The sequence below is a fragment of the Podarcis bocagei genome, assembly GCF_964188305.1.
Source record: "Podarcis bocagei genome assembly, chromosome: 8".
Classification (NCBI taxonomy): Eukaryota; Metazoa; Chordata; class Lepidosauria; order Squamata; family Lacertidae; genus Podarcis; species Podarcis bocagei.
In genome coordinates, this window is record NC_138133.1 from 58088444 (window position 1) to 58104993 (window position 16550).

Consider the following 16550-nt stretch of genomic DNA (forward strand, 5'->3'; position numbering starts at 1 on the left):
AGTGCTGAATGCAAGTCCTGCTGCTTTCAGGCAGAAGCAAATCCATTTGGGAGCTCCTGTCCGGAGCACCTGAGTGGGCTGATCCCTGCTGACTGGGTCCAAAACCAGTACAGCTTGCATTTGGCGTCAAATCTAAACAGTGCTGAAAGCATGCTGCTCAAATGCGGCCAGTAGAAGGTTGGCCGCTATTTGACCCAGCCCTCTGGCCGAAAGGGGTTTCCCCACCCCTGTCCTAGTGATCCTCTATTTTGCTTGCATTTCACAAGAATTATACACGCATTAGAATTTTACATTTGTACTTTGAAACTGGGTCTTTTGTTTTATGGACTAAAATGATATTTCTAAACTGGAACCTGGCAAACAAATGTTTGCAATTTGCAAGTGGGGAGAGAGAGGGGGGGTGCTTTAACACTCCACCACTTGACTTTAGAATAAATGGTTCAAAAACGTTTCATGGTCTAAATGAATATAGCTAGCAATCCATTTATTAAACCCTGTCTGTCTGTCTGTTCACCTTACTTCAACTTGACTGCCTCAGATGGGTATTTTAACTGCTCAGTCAGAAATTCAATGTAGCCAAATACATTATGCTTTTCCTATTTCTTGCCTACTTTACAAGAATTTAATGTGATGTGCAGTTTCCAGGATAAGAATAGCAAGATCATACTAGGTCAGGAGGAAGTACATTGGCACAACCACAAGGGGAAGGCGTATATAATTACTATACCTGATACATTATCTTATTATAAACCCACATATTCATCAACTTCTCAGATAAGACCTTTCCAAAATCCATAATCATGTTGCAAATTTGCCGTTTCAAAAATGTTTACTGTTCTTGATGGCTATTAGTAACCTGTTTCATTCCAAGAATAGCTATGCCTTTCTTTTAGGGAGCTTAATGTAACCATAGTAACAAAAGTGTGCTGTTAGCTTCATTGTGAAAGTTTGAAATCTATAAACAGAAATGCAGTGGCTTCCTGCAGTGCTTATTATTATCTCATTATTTCTCAGAGAAGTTTTAAGGCCTGGGTAATAGTCGCCACTTTTTCCAACGCATGCATGAAAATAAATGTGGAACTTAACTTTTGACTTAAGTTGTAACTAGCCATTTGGCACCTGTGGGAGACAATGTGTGGGAGATTTAAATGTGAAAAATATACAGTCAAACCTCGATTCTTGAACGGCTCTGATTTAGAACGTTTCGGCTCCCAAACACCCAAAACCCGGAAGTAAACGCTCCGGTTTTTGAACATTCCTCGGAATTCGAACATCTGACGCAGCTTCCGCTTGAGTGCAAGAAGCTCTTGCAACCAATTGGAAGCCACGCCTCGGTTGTCAAACGTTTCGGAAGTCAAACGGTCTTCCGGAACGGATTATGTTTGACAACCGATATTTGACTGTACTGCTGTTCTTCCCATTTAAGTGTCCTTGTGTCCTCCTTGTTCCAGTTTCACATGTTATGTATAATATATCCATACAAGCATACATGGATAGAAATATTATCAACATTACACACAGTATAGCATAAATTTATTGTACAAGCTCTATAATCTGTTGATTTTATTCAAAACTGAAGCTGCACACAGGAACATAGATGCGTGTTTTTGTTTGTAGGTGTAGGAGTGCACTGTGCTTATTGATCTGTAAGAAAAAGTACCTACTTTGGTTAGAATTGCTGCTAAGACTCCTATTAGTTAAAAGTCTGCATTCCTAGGCTATGCTATGTGGGTACCTAAATATCAATCGATTGGTCCCTAGGGGAGTCAGTTGGGGCTACTTCAGCAATGAGATTCACATCAAGCCCCCTGTTTAAAAGATTCGTTCTCCCTGAATGGTTTGTTTGTTGCTTGTTTTGCCTGTTTATTAATTCTTATGTTTCTACAAGTGGTTTGATGGGTGGGGCAGAACTGTTCACTATTGCTTACTGGGAGGTAGAGGGCAGTGTGGAAGGTCACTGCAAATGCTCTGGTTTGGCTCTGGATTACAAACTAGCAAAGCAATTCTACCCCACCCAGCAAGCCACTTCTGACTTTATATAGCTGTTCTTTTCTTGTATTGTTTTAAGACTGATTATAAACTGCCTTATGGGGATTTTCCTGGAAAGGCAGGGAGCCATTGTGGTGTAGTTAGAGTGTTGGACTAGGACAGGGGTCAAATTTCTGCTCAGCCATGAAAAGCTCTCTGAGTGACTGTGGGCCAGTCACTGTTTTCACCTCACAGGATTGTTGTAGGGATACACCAACTTGATGTAGAGTAAAATAAAAAAGTAAACTAAAATAATAAATAAATAAATAATAAAATAAAAACATCTAAATTAATGAAATAGGATAAGGATTCATTCTGTCTCAGGCTGCCACAGGATTGTTCATTTTGCTTTTAATTGCTTTTCAAACTATTGTTCCCATAGTCTGTGATTAGAATAGAAGTAGCACTTGGACTCACCTGCAATCTTCTTCCTCTCTTCTCCAGTAAAAAGCAATATGAGGTTAGGCATGGACACAGAGAAGGAACATTGTTATATTTCAAGAAGTCAAACTTCAGTTCAGTTCCACCTATCAGGTTGGGGAATACTAAAGTGTGAGAGAGAATTTTCCTCATATCTGAAAAGTAAATAGAGCTAACTATATTCAAACCTTTTAGTAGTTGCTAATATACTCTACCCTGCCCCTGCAGTTTTCACGGGTGTTAAAAAACCGAGCTTGGCCTACCTTCAAGCAAGCAAAGTCAAAGATCTCACCACTGCACAGCAGTGACTTCTGCCCAACTAACTGCCATATCAACGTGATGGAAGTGTCATATCCTAAAACTTCAACGTCACTTGGCAGTGCTTTTGGTGTTCAGCTAGAGAGCAGAAAACATCTTTCCCATGAAAAAGAAAACAAACATACTGACCAAGGTAAGCTTCAATATGAGCTCTAGCTATCTACCTTCCTCTACCTACCTGTCTGTCTGAAAACTACCCCTCAACATTTGAGCCTATGTTCAACATCAACTGCAGCATTTTGCAGCAGGCAGGTAATCCCACATAGAGCACGTTCCAGCAAGCAAGCCTTGAGGTTACCAATGCATAGATCACCATGGCCAGACCATCCCTGTCCCAAGCATGGCCATAGCTGACATATCAGCCACAGCTGGTAAAAGGCACTCCTAGCCACTCATAAATTCCCAGTGACAGAAATGGATCCAGGAGCACCACCAAACTCTGAGCCTGTTCTTTCAAAGGGAGTGCAACCCCACTCAGAACAGGCAACTGCCCCATCTTCCAGATACAGGAACTACTAATCTATGGCATCTTCATCTTCCCATGGTTCAAGCTCAGTTTATTGCCCCTCATCCAGTCCACTACTGCACACAAAGCACAGTCCAGATTATGCACAGCTGCCCCCGACTCACATGTTATAGAGAAGTACAGCTGTGTATCATCAGCACATTGACTTTGCCCCAAAACTCCTAATGACCACACTCGGTGATTTCATATAGATGTTAAACAGCATTGAGGACAAGACACGACATTGTGGTACACCATAGTGCAAAGACCATGTAGCTGAAACACAGTCTCCCAATGCTACTTTCTGGACATGATCCTCTAGGTAGCAGTGAAACCACTGCAAAACAGTGCCCTCAATACCCATCCCACACAGCTGATTCAGGAAGCTACCATGGTGTATGGTATCAAAAGCTGCCATTTCCTTAATCATTTTCTTTTCTTTTCCTAGCATAAAGCAAACTAAGAAGCAGTTAGGCACTGGTAGATTTTGCCAAAATGTTTGATCCTTCAGTGCTTGGGCTATTTAAACAGACTTTTTATAACCCTTGAATAACGGAACTAATGTTTCACTAGCAAGCAGGCAATTTGCAAAAATAAAAAATAAAAAAATGAATTAATTGTTATGCATAGTTGGATTTTCAATATCAAATTGCTCATGTGTTGAATGTGTAAAACTTTTTAAACTCAGTGTGATTATTAACTGGATTCATGAAAAATGTATTATCTTCTATGGTTCAAAATAAGTGAGCTACAACTGCAGAGACCAATATACCTGATAACCTACTTATGCATTCTATATTATTTCCTTCTTGCCCAGGTAAACTGAGTCCCATGGTTTATGTACAACATACAATTACCACTATGGCAGCTCCATCGGGACACTCCTTGGGTCAACAAGATGGCCATGGTTTGAGGTATCTGTTAAAAGAAGAGGATCTGGAAACACAAGATGTCTATCAGAAACTGTTGTGCAAACTGCAAGCTGCACTAAAAGAGGTGGAAAACTGTGTTTCTCAAATAGATGAGTAAGTAAAACTTATGGAATGTAGGGATTTTGGACATTAAGACATAAATTTGCTTTTAAAGGAGCCCTTCCTAACATTGTAGCTTAGCCTATGTATTGGACTTTACTGTGAGGGCTACAGTTCAATGGTAGGAGATTTCATTTGTGTGCTGCACATCCTGGGTTAAATACCTGCCATTTCATTCACACACACACACACACACACACACACACACAATATTTTGGAAGCATGGCTGGAAAGTACCTCAGTCTGAGACCTTGGAGAACTTCTTTAAGCTAGAATAGACAGAAGTGAGTTAGATGATCTGACTCATTGGCACATTCACATAAGTCAAGGAGTAAAAGGATAAAGGCCATTGGAACAATGCAGTTCCCTAAAATCAATATAAAAAAATCAATATAAAATTGGCAGAAAATGATAGCAAAGAGTTTAAGGTGGGGTGGATTAAATCCTATTTATTTCCAAGATGTACATACTGCTCACATCACCTCTTTGAGCAGCTTACAATTTAAAATAACACAATGTGATACAATAAAAACCACAGCAAAATGTTACAATATAAAGTAACAAGAAAATAGAAAAAACAGAAGCAGGAATGGCCCAGCCATTAGGCAAAGTGAGGCAACCGCTTCAAGTGGCAGATGCTGGGGGATATTATTATCAGTAGTAGTGTTGGTATTATATTAATTACCTTTGTATACTTCCCTATACCCCTAGGTCTCAGGGTGGTTCACAACATAAAATCACAATATAAAGACACTAAATACATAATAGAAACAAAAAAGAGCCAATAATCTCCCCTCCCCCGTGCTGTTTCTCTTAAGCGCCTCAGCCATTCCCCTGAGTTGGGACAGGAGGATGTGGTGTGTCCTGCCCCCCAAAACTAGCTTTCTTGGATGTGGTGGTGCACACTACCTCATCAGCAATGTTGAATTAAGATTCAGCTGCCAGTCCAGTTAGCTTCTTTATCTGGAATGGAGAAGGGTGCCATACTGATCTTTGCCTCAAGCCAAAATATGTCTTGGGCCAGCCATGAATAGTAGCTGTATCATTCCCCCCCTCTCACACACTCCATAACCTCAACATCTTCCCGATTAAACGGGTTTAAACTAACCTCCTAAAAGTCCGTGGTGACTGACTGAATTCCTTAGGTGAAAGGTTTCAGTGATAGCTGTCAGGTGTGCGTGCAGGATCCAGGCCCTGTGACCAATAGGACTTTGCAGGACTGGGGCCTTCCTAAGTTTGTTCTGAAGAGGCACGGTGCGGCCCCACAGGTGAGACTGATTGGTAACTCACAGCACCTGGTGGCAGGAGCTGGGAAGGGATATAAGGCCAGCATTTCCCTTCAGCTCTTTGCCACAGCAACACGCTCCCTGCCTTTGGCTTCTTGCTTCCTGATTCTTGAACCTCGGCTTCTTGACTCCCTGCTTCTTGATCCTCGGACCCTTGACTTCTTGCTTCTTGATCCTCGGACCCCTGACTTTGTGCCTCCTTGCTTCCTGACCCTCGGATCCTTGGCTTCTGTACCCCCGTTCCTGCTACCACCCTGCCATCTTGCCCCTGGTCCTGACATCCCCTGCCGGGATTTCGATTGCCTGTGAACCGGACTGTGACAATAGCTCCTCTACTGAAAAAGTTTTGTTTTGAATAAACACAACTTTCACAATTAATCATAAATACTGGACCAGTGAAATTGCTTTTATAACCAAAATTGATGAACAAAAAGTCGAACGAACACATTCACTGACATATTTATGTACATATTTTTCAAAGAGCTACAACACAATTTCAAATAATTTGTATTTTTTTCAGATGATAGATTGAACTGTTCACATTTCGTTTATGAATACATACATTATAAAGCTGAAATATCACAGAGTGAAATAGCCACAGAGTGAAACAGGGAAAAGTTGTTTTAATTCTTTAAAATCATCAATCTCTCTTGATTAATATTTACATTTTTAGTCTCGGTTATTATTTCAGTAGCTTTTTTACTTGGTAACTCTGTCATTTCTTTTCTGTTCTTGAGACTTATGTGATGTAGCACCAGTAACTTTCCTATTTTTTTCATGCTGGAGTAAAAATGATATAATTAAGAAAACATAAATTGTGTGAGTCACATAGTTGCAAATGTTAACAATACACAAGAGAATCTTACATAAAGTATTTATATTGTAAAAGAATTCTGTAGAAAGTGAACCAGTAGAAAATCCTATTTAAGATGTACAGATTGAACAAAGGGTATAAACTTTTTAATACTTAGAATTGTCAGGCTTCTTATCACTATTCCTTATGGGCTTATAGGCTGCCAGCATTTAATTGTTCTGAAAGAAAGCAGTTTTGTACAGGAAACAGGATACCCAGAAGCCTATTTTTAAATCTCAGTGGAAGAATAGGAAAAATGAGGCCAGGATTGTCTGGCTGTCAGTATCAATTTACACAATGCCTAGTTTCTGGAGTTCTATCACACCCTAGTATCATTAGACCAATATATACAGGATGCACAAGGTCCCAGGGACCTCTCCACAGGAGAGCAACTAGCAACCAGAGCAGGCAATGCTTAGTCATCCTATTTTACATCCTATTTGTGCTCTGTTTCTGCTGTAAGTAGAATAATGTAAGTACTTCTTACATTATTTGTAAGAAGTACTTGATTCCTCCCTGCCCCAGAGTAGTACTTGGCTGAAATGATTATTTCCAATAAATTTTATTGCCCATCATGCAAGAGTTTTGTGATTAAATACTAAAATTTGTACTGATGCATAATAAGATGCATAGCTACATTTGTGCTAATAAGAATAACACTTACATTGCCCCTGGGCTATTTCCTATTGCTGCTTTATGCGAAATGGTGATGAACATTCCTTTCCTGCTACTGATGCCAATACTGTAAAATTTGAATGTAGCAGCTGAGTGCTTGGAAGGCTTGAGTGCTGCTGTTTATGCTTCCACCTTTTGAGTTTGATAAGTTTGTTTCTAGATTTCATGCATTGTTTAATCACCTTGGATGGAAAGATGTAGCAGTGCACCTTAATGTATATATTGCTAAGCCCCTAAATTATGGCAAAATTGTATGTCTTTGATTTAATTTAGAATAACATCTGTTTGTATTTATTATGAACACACAATTTCCTTTTATGGTATGTCGCTAAGCAGCTGAGGCACACCCACCCACTGGGTTGTAAGAATACTCATTGGATTGTGTCTCTGTTCTCACATAATCATACTAACCACATTTACTAAAATTAGTTTATCCTAGAGATTATTGTACCTTGGTCCTCTGATTCTATATTGATACATTAAGGAAACAATCCTATGCACAAGAAGCTGGCATAAAGCAAGATGATGTAAATTAAGCTGGCAGAGAGTCACACCAGATCCAACTTCCATTCAGCAGTGAGACGAGTGCTGCCTAAGTCTGGCATGGGGAAAAGAAGCCTTTAGTTTAGTGTCTGAGTTACACCACCCTTTCTGTCAGCTTGATTTATGCCAGGTTGCCAAGACACATGACCAAATTGAACAGGCTTCAAAAGCAGCCTATACCCCTGCCCTTGGTCCCACCCACACTATGCCCCTGGCCACTTTTTCAGTGTTTACACCACCTTATGATCTGCTGGGCTCAGCTCAGCCAGCTGTGTGGGGATGGGGCAGATACACCGGCAGCTCTCTGGCTGAGCTGAGAATGAGGGAGTCAAGCTGGCATAGCCCAGCTAAACCAAGAAGCGCCTAACTCAGCTGCAGATCTGCTGGAGCCTCACCTGCTCATCCAAGTACACAATTACCTACTCCCAAAGCTTCTATAAGATGGGCTAACCTAACAATGATTTGGACAGAGTGGTTCCTGTCTTAAGTTAGGCGTGCTTGATTCAATACGGTGTGAGCTAAGCCATACTGATTATTATTATTTATATCTTATAATTCTGCTGAATTTTAGGACAGTACCATGTCCACTTTGGCACACGCTAGTTTTCATACTGTATTTGTAGCATTACTGTTATTTAAAAATAAAAACAATCCTTACTTACAGTAGCTGAATTCATCCCATTTCAGCCTCCTTTCTTCAATAACATACTCTCCACAATCAGAACGGAAAAACCACGAGCCATTAACACCAACAGACAGTGATAGTGAAAAAGGAGAAAGAAATGGGAAAAAGGTCTGTTTCAGTGTAGCAGCTGATGAACAGGAAGATTCTGGCCATGACACCATTAGCAACCGGGATTCATACAGGTAAACGCTTACCTCCATCAAGGAAAAGAGAATAATGAATGAATCATGTCTTCAGTTGTTGCTGCATGCAAAGCTGTTCAAACATTTTGCTGTTACTTAAAAACTTTGTATGGTTAAAATAACAATTATAACACTATAACGCATCTTCTTTATTAACAGATATTTGATTTTTTTATTTCAAAGGACTGAAGCTCACTTAGCTTAAACTCTGTTGGATCATGGCCTTTGGTATTATTCTGTTCAATTTAAAATGTTGAGCTTTCTCGCTCACAAAATGTACAGCCTGGATAACTTAGGTTAGGAACTGTAAAGAGGCGCTTGGTCAAGAGAAAAAGATAAAAGGATGGAAAAGCTGCTGTTTAAATATAAATGTTCCAAGAGGATTTATAATATGCGTTTTCTTTTCCCTATTCAGTGATTGCAACAGCAACAGAAATTCTAGTGCATCTTTTACCAGTATTTCCAGTAGCCAATGCAGTTCCTTCTTTCACAGTGATGAAATGGATTCAGGTAATTCTGATACCCCCACCCACACCAAATGTACTTTGCTAGAGGAAATTGTATGAGATTTGTTAACTAGATGGGTTTGTCTACTTGCCTTCTGAAGTAGATGAAAGGAATGTTTGTCTTCCTTTTGCTTTAATGCATGCTTCAGTTAGCTCTACAGATGCTTCAGCTTCTGATGCAAATAAAGTGAATCTGTAAGAAGTGTTGTCCTTTGATCTTGCAAAATACTTATGTGAAAATTAGGCTGGGTGCAAGAATCATCTTAATCTCCACACCCCTACCACAAATGGCTTGGGAACAGAGAACAAAGAGCAAAGGCCAGTGTTGTCAGTGCAAAGCTCCTGATTCAGTAATGAGGGCAACCTCAATTCCCTGTGCTTCAAACAAAGTTAGTTAGATGCTGAGAACTCAACATTTCCAACACTCAAACATGGAACAGTCAGACAACGCTTTAACACCTGACAGCAATGCTTTGCCATTTCAGGATTTTCTTCTTCTTCTTTCTTAAATCAAACAAACAACTCCTCTTTGCTTCCTCTGCCAGGCGACTGAAATAGTCATTACTAGTTAAAAGTGAAAGACGTTGAGAAACAGCAAGTTTTACCACCTTCCCCCACAAAGTCCTGACATTTCAGGAACTGGGATGAGGAATGAAATGGATTAGATAGGCTGCAGTGAGCATCAATAAAACTGTGAGGAAAGCTAAAAGGAAAGCAGCTGTAGTAGGAAAAGGAATGAGATGGTCATTTCACCTTTGGAATACCCTGTCCTGGAAGCAGAAGCAGTGCCATCACATATGGCAGCAATATTAGACCCCTTTTCTGTGCAACAAAGTGATCCACGTGTAAGGTTTGTACAGTCTGTTAAATTCAAAAGCTCATAAGAATTTCAAATATTGTTTTAACAGGTGATGAACTTCCTTTAAGTATACGCATCTCTCATGACAAGCAAGACAAACTCCATGGTTGTCTGGAACATCTTTTTGGTCAGGTATTCAATTATTACCATCTAAGATTTTTTTGTGGTGCAAAAACAGTGCTATCTTCTAATAAAATGAGACTATACAGGGATGCATTGTGAAAATTATCTGAAGCAATTTCCCCTCCCTTTCTGGCTTGCATTGTTATTTAAAATGCTGTGCCTTAGATATTTATTCTTCTCTAGAATGTATTCGGGACATAGGTGGCGCTGTGGGTTAAACCACAGAGCCTAGAACTTGCTGATCGGAAGGTTGGCGTTCGAATCCCCGCAACGGGGTGAGCTCCCGTTGCTCGGTCCCTGCTCCTGCCAACCTAGCAGTTCGAAAGCACGAAGTGCAAGTAGATAAATAGGCGGGAAGGTAAACGGCGTTTCCGTGCGCTGCTCTGGTTCGCCAGAAGTGGCTTAGTCATGCTGGCCACATGATCCAGAAGCTGTACGCCAGCTCCCTTGGCCTATAAAGCGAGACGAGCGCCGCAACCCCAGAGGCGGTCACGACTGGACCTAATGGTCAGGGGTACCTTTACCTTTAGAATGTATTCTTAGGCATGAGCCTGCTTTGCATGCAAAAGGTCCTTGGTTCAATCCCTAGCATCACTAGGTAGGGTTGGGAAAAGACCCTAGTCTGAAATCCTAGAGGGTCCCTGCCAGTCCAGCTAGTTGGGCCAATGTGGTCTGACTTAGTACATGTCCCCAGGAAACCTAACACCAGCCCCTGGCCCCTTTGAAATTCTTTAAAATTAAAAGCAATCATGGAGTATGGGGTCAGATTACAACTGTAGCACTGGCATAGAGGCATTTCACCCTTTCCATATTCATATTCCTGATCTTAAGCCAAAGCTTCTATTTGTCTCAAAGGGAAAACATGCACCTACCTTTTGTGTTTGTCTCCATGGATCCAACATAAACTTTACAAAAAGCTAGTTACGTTTTCACCATTCAATTGCTTTTCAACTCTACAGGTAGATTCAATTATCAATCTCCTGAAAGGACCAGCAGTGGCAAGAGCTTTTGAGCAGACAAAGTTCTTCACACCAGGTCGAAGCTTGCAAGGTAATATTCAAACCCAAGTGTGGCAGTCAATGGGGTTTCAAACAGAAACAGAAGATAGATACACCTGTTAATCTAGCACTGGAGTTAAAAAAAAACCCATTTTTTTTTAATATGAAAGGGTTCTATTCTGTCACATGAAACAGCCTGAATTTCAAGATGGTTCTCTGAGACTGTGCTCTGTGTTCTGCTACCTTCTGAAGTTAGGAGGGTAATAACTAGGGAGAGGCCCTTCCCTGTTTTCGAATGCTCTCGCCAAGAAAGCTCACATGGCAATGCTTTTATTTGTCCAACCATTTTTATACATCTTAAACCATGTAATAACTGTCAATTAGTAATCTTTTAGAACTGGTGTTTTAATTGTTTTATTAAGATTGTGTTCACACTGATCTTTTAAAATTACTAATGATATTATTTATTATTGTGTTTTATACATTTACATTGTAAGCCATTCTGAAAGACTCAGGACTGAAGAGCAGGCTATAAATATTAATAGTTAAACAAATAAGCCTACAAATAAAATTCTGGCTTGTGTAAACCTTAACTTGTCCCCAATCAGAATTAGCAACAGAGTTCAAAATATGATTTTCACTTTTCATTTGGAGATACAGTAAACAGTGCATGAGATCTGGCGTGCCTAAGGGGGAATAGGGCACATACGACCCATTTCATATCTTGTTGGTTAATATCATGGTTTGATTGCTGTGTCTGGAAGTTACATAAGAGTGTCAGATCAGGTGGCCTATTAACTTTTTTGGACTTATTTGCAATCCTTATGTTTTTATGAGGTGTAACCTATTTTTTTTACTGAACAGTATTTCTAAAATGTGTTGGTTATGTTAGTTGTTATCTGGAAAATATATTATGAAGTGTTGCATTCTATTTATGCCCAATTAAATTAGTGCTGGTGTTGAATGAAAATGTTTATTCAGAGAATTAAATACAAGAAGTCTTTACTGAAGGAAATGAATCTGAAGGCTCACCTTCAATATTTAAGTTCACTAAACTTATGGAGCAAAATAAAATTATAACAAATTAAAGAAGTAATTTTGCTTTTGAACAGAGTTTCAGCAAGAGATTGGCCCTAAACTCAGCTGCCCAAAGAGATTAAGACTTCACATCAAACAAGACCCCTGGAATCTCCCTAGCAGTGTCCAAAACCTTTCCCAAAACATCAGAAAACTTGTTGAAGGTAACTCATTTATCATAGGTAGTTTTGTCATACTTGTGAGATAGAGCTTGTGAGATTTATAGAATCTTTCGAAGAATAATGTATATTCCAAAACAATACCAGTAGCCTGACTAGCCGAGTCAATGGAGTCTAATGTTGCTAATGGGAGACCCTAGACCTGTGTTCAGAAATTGGAATCATCATTGCCTTCTTTGATGCAATGTGGAGAATTCATGAGCTATGATATCAGCTTCTCCAGTCATCCTGCCTGGTGACTGCAAGGAACTAGTAGGTAGGACTATTCTGGAGAAGCCATCAGTAATATCTTGTACTTGAACTGTAGCAGTAGGCTCCACAGGGTCTTCTTGATTATTGGTTTTCTCTTGCTAGTTCACCCCATCCTGTCTGCAGTCATTTTGTGGATAAAGGAAAAGTCTCAGCATAGTTGGCTAACATGTCCAAATTCCTACTTAATAAAAGCTGCATCTTTCTGTGCATTGTAAACATAATCTATTATCAGTATTTTAACTTAAATTTGAAGATACTTAATGTCTCCTGAGCTGCATCTAGAATTTGCAAATACCCAGAGACCAGAAAATCTCTTTTGACTAGCATCTAAACTCATTTTAGTGAACCAAGTATGCTGTGATTGAAAGTTTGCTGATTTGTTATGGAAGTTAACTAAAGTAATCTGTGATGAAAATCAGGGGCCGCTGACTTTTGGTCATAGTTCATTTTAGTGTGTATGCAGAATACCAAATTAAATGATGATTGATGATTAAACATAGGAGTAATATTAAAATATTCACTGCTCTTCAATTGATTTTAGTAGTGAATAATGAGGATAAAACTAGAAAATTCATTCTATTCATATCATGATTTTTCTAAGATTTCACTTGGTTTGTTCACTTAGAAACAAAGGAGATTATTAGAAATACACAACAAAAGCTGTCCTACAAAAATGGACCAGAGCTACTTAGTTTCCTTAGGAAATACTGTAGGTGAAAATGTTTAATTCAATGTGAAATATATTCAAGGCCAGCAGAAGAATTTTAAAAAGTCTTGTAATGTGACCAGGAACAGATAAGGATGATTAATTAAGCTGCCTGGTGTGCATTTCTGTATGCATTTGGCAGTTGCATTGGTTCACTGAAATTAGCTAGATATTAATGAGAAGTTCTGCTGATTGTGATGACAGAAGGATAGTGTTTTGAATCGTAGTTAATTTGAGGCAAGGTGTCACGAATATGCTGATGACACCCAGCATTTCTATGTAACATCTGAATCGAGAGGCCATGCATGTCCCAAAACAGTGCCTTGATGCAGCCATGGGCAGGAGGACTGCTAAAAAGCTGCAACTGAATCCTGATGGGAGACCCAATGGATGGGCAATCCCAAGTCTCACAGTTGGGGTGCACACCTGCTCTTGATGGGGTTATAGCTCCTCTGAAGGAGCAGGTGTATAGTTTTGGGGTGTTCCTAGATCCATCACTGACTCAGTCTGGGTGACTTCCGTGGCTCAGAATACACCTTACCAGCTTCAATTTTTCTGCCAACTATGGCCATGCATTGACAGGGATAATTTGGCTGTCCATACATTGGCAACCTGACTACTATTGAGTTTCGTTTGGAAGCTGCAGCTGCAAGAGAGCAAATTTAAGGTTTTGTTGGTATGTAAAGTCCGAAACTTGGGACCACAGTCTGCTTTCCTCTATATAGATCAAGCTGAGCTTTTTAAGATGTTCCAACCAATTTATCACTTCTTGACAATGCAGAAGCAGGCCTTTTCAGTGGTAGCGTCCACATTCTGGAATGTACTCCCTTGGGTAATTTGTGAGGCAGATACATTAATAACTTTTTAATGCCTCTTTAAACTATATATTTTGTGTACTCTTACATTTTCTATTATGTTTTGTACATTGCTCAGTTTTATCTGTGATGCATACTTTTTGTTTTGTTTTTATCTTTAGGGAATGTTATTGATGGTTATTCTTGTGTTTTTCTGGTTTTTATATAAACTGCTTAGGGATTTTTATTATATAAAGCAGCATAATTTTCTAATAAATAAGCATAGAACCTGGAACCAGTAAGTTGATGTTCATGAATCCAGGAGTGAGAGAGGCTGGAACCAGTAAGTGCAGATCTGGGAGGAAACAAAAATCAGCACAGAGTACACGAGTGACAGATTGAGGAATAAAGAAAAAGGGTACATTTGGAAAACTGACTTGAATATGAGAGAGTCCTTTTGTTAAAAAAAAGGGATCCTAATTAGATATACTTCGTGAGCCAAATGCAAATTCTAGCAGAATTCCAGCTTCAGTGGTAATCTTTAGGCATTAGTTTGGGATGAGAACAGGAATCAGTTCAACACAACATAGTCAACACTGCAAATACATCAATTGCTGTATAGAACAGAATTCCTAGAAATCAATATAGTTAGTTAATTAAAGAACTAAGATTAAGATTTACCTTTTTTTTTTTTTTTACTCTTCATGTGGTAGCTTCTAAGAAATGATTGAAAGAAACAAATACCAACTTCTAAAACTGTTGAACTAGAAGGCCAGGCTGTAATCGTATGCACACTTACTTTGCCGTGGAAATGGATGTGGCTTATTTTTGAGTATTCATAGGCTTGATTGTACTGCAGAATATGAATTCCCATGCTCATATAGCTAGAAATTCACATATTCAAAGATTACTAGAAATTCAGTGGTCCACTAACCTGTTCAGCATATATTGCTATTTTATTATTTAATTTGGAAAATGAATACAATAAGCATGATATTGTATGTATAATTAGAAGATTGGAAGAAATCAATAGAAAGATGGGCAATGTGTGGTCAGATCTGAGTCTAAAACAGGATTTTGGCTTAAGTGTCTGTCCTTTTCTTCCCCAGAGGTGAAAGCAAGGGCCCTCTTGGCACTCCTTGAATATACAGGTAATTTTAATGAATACATTTCAGTACTTCTATTCAAAGCATTTGGCTGAGTCTCCCCAAGAATATGTGTTATATTTTCATGAGCTCAAAGGTTACTCATAAAGATAGAAGAAAATGGAGCATAGAAATTGAGTGGTCCATATTAAGTGAAGTGAATATATTAAATGTGATTTCCCCCTTTCCTAACTGATGAAGAGCATGAAGAAGTAGCAGTCGTCTGATAAAGGGTGATACTTAGAAATGGGGGAGCTAGTGTAAAATTTAACAAGCAAAAAAGGACCAAGAACAGTAAGGAAAAGTCCTAGATACACTAAAATACATCTTTTTTTTTAAAAAAAAGCAGGGGTTGCAGGAGGCTGAGAAATGCAGGCCTATACAGGACAGAACATAGTGATGATTTATCTGGGACCAATCTATAGACACATATGGCAAACTACTTATTTGGCAATTTTTAATGAAAGTTGGTAGAAAAGAAGCACCAATGTGAACTATAGTTGACTTCCTTGCTCTGCTTCTGAATCCTAATATAGTCGCCAATGCCAAGCAATGCAGTGGCATTTGATAACTAAATTGTTTATTGTTTTGAGTCAAAACTTTTGTTGTAATCTACAAAGATCGTGAAGGGATGCATACATACGACATTGTGCTATCACACATGACAGCCGCTACTGTGTATAATGTCACATTTTGCCCAAGAAAATAATGGCACTGCTTCTTGAAGGAGAGACACAATTCATTGTGCATTTTCTTTATAGTCTATTTATTTCTCCTTATTTATTTTTCCCCCTTCGTTGTGCCCTTCACAGATAGTAAGATACAGCTCAGGCGAGACATGGTCTTTTGCCAAAGTCTGGTGGCCACAGTTTGTGCTTTTTCAGAACAGTTAATGGCTGCCTTAAATCAGATGTTTGACAATAACAAAGAGTGTGAAATGGAGACACAAGAGGCCAGCAGAAGATGGTTGGAACAGATATCCAGTGCCGGCGTCCTCCTTCACTTCCAGTCACTGTTGTCGCCAAATCTGGTGAGAGTTCCTGTGCGCAGCTGCGCCATTCTGTGTAATGTTCTTATTGTCCTAACCAATGGCATCTGGAAGTAACATCTGTCCAGAAGCTCATAGTGTATTTTCTAAAACCTATACCATTTCTAAAAATATACTATGTGCTAAATTTAATTCAAATGGCTCTGTATTCTTTAGGAAGCTGACACATTGAACCAATAGGCAAAGGAAAGGTTTTGCATATTCTACATTTCCCCCCTAATTTGCATTAATAACATTTGGTTTCCACTGGAATCCTGGAGCCAAACCCAGTCAAACAGCAACCATCCTGAAGGGCCTCAGGAGCAGAAGTGCTTATTTAAGCATTGTGATCAATTTG

The 16550-nt window shown here is 39.2% G+C and overlaps 1 protein-coding gene and 1 long non-coding RNA gene across 6 annotated transcripts in view; one reads left to right on the forward strand and one right to left on the reverse strand.

Annotated features, from left to right (window-relative positions):
• PREX2 (phosphatidylinositol-3,4,5-trisphosphate dependent Rac exchange factor 2) overlaps positions 1-16550 on the forward strand; it is a 110807-nt gene that overhangs the window by 75009 nt on the left and 19248 nt on the right. For all 4 annotated transcript variants that reach the window (XM_081204332.1, XM_081204333.1, XM_081204330.1 and 1 more), the window contains exons 24-32: positions 2677-2899; positions 4089-4296; positions 8347-8526; positions 8942-9036; positions 9941-10023; positions 10974-11064; positions 12125-12253; positions 15130-15171; positions 15978-16195. In XM_081204332.1, coding sequence (XP_081060458.1) covers positions 2677-2899; positions 4089-4296; positions 8347-8526; positions 8942-9036; positions 9941-10023; positions 10974-11064; positions 12125-12253; positions 15130-15171; positions 15978-16195 — 1269 coding nt within the window. The remainder of the gene's footprint in view (positions 1-2676; positions 2900-4088; positions 4297-8346; positions 8527-8941; positions 9037-9940; positions 10024-10973; positions 11065-12124; positions 12254-15129; positions 15172-15977; positions 16196-16550) is intronic.
• The window catches only part of LOC308593118, an 83026-nt gene that overhangs the window by 26501 nt on the left and 39975 nt on the right, over positions 1-16550 (reverse strand). The window lies entirely within an intron of this gene.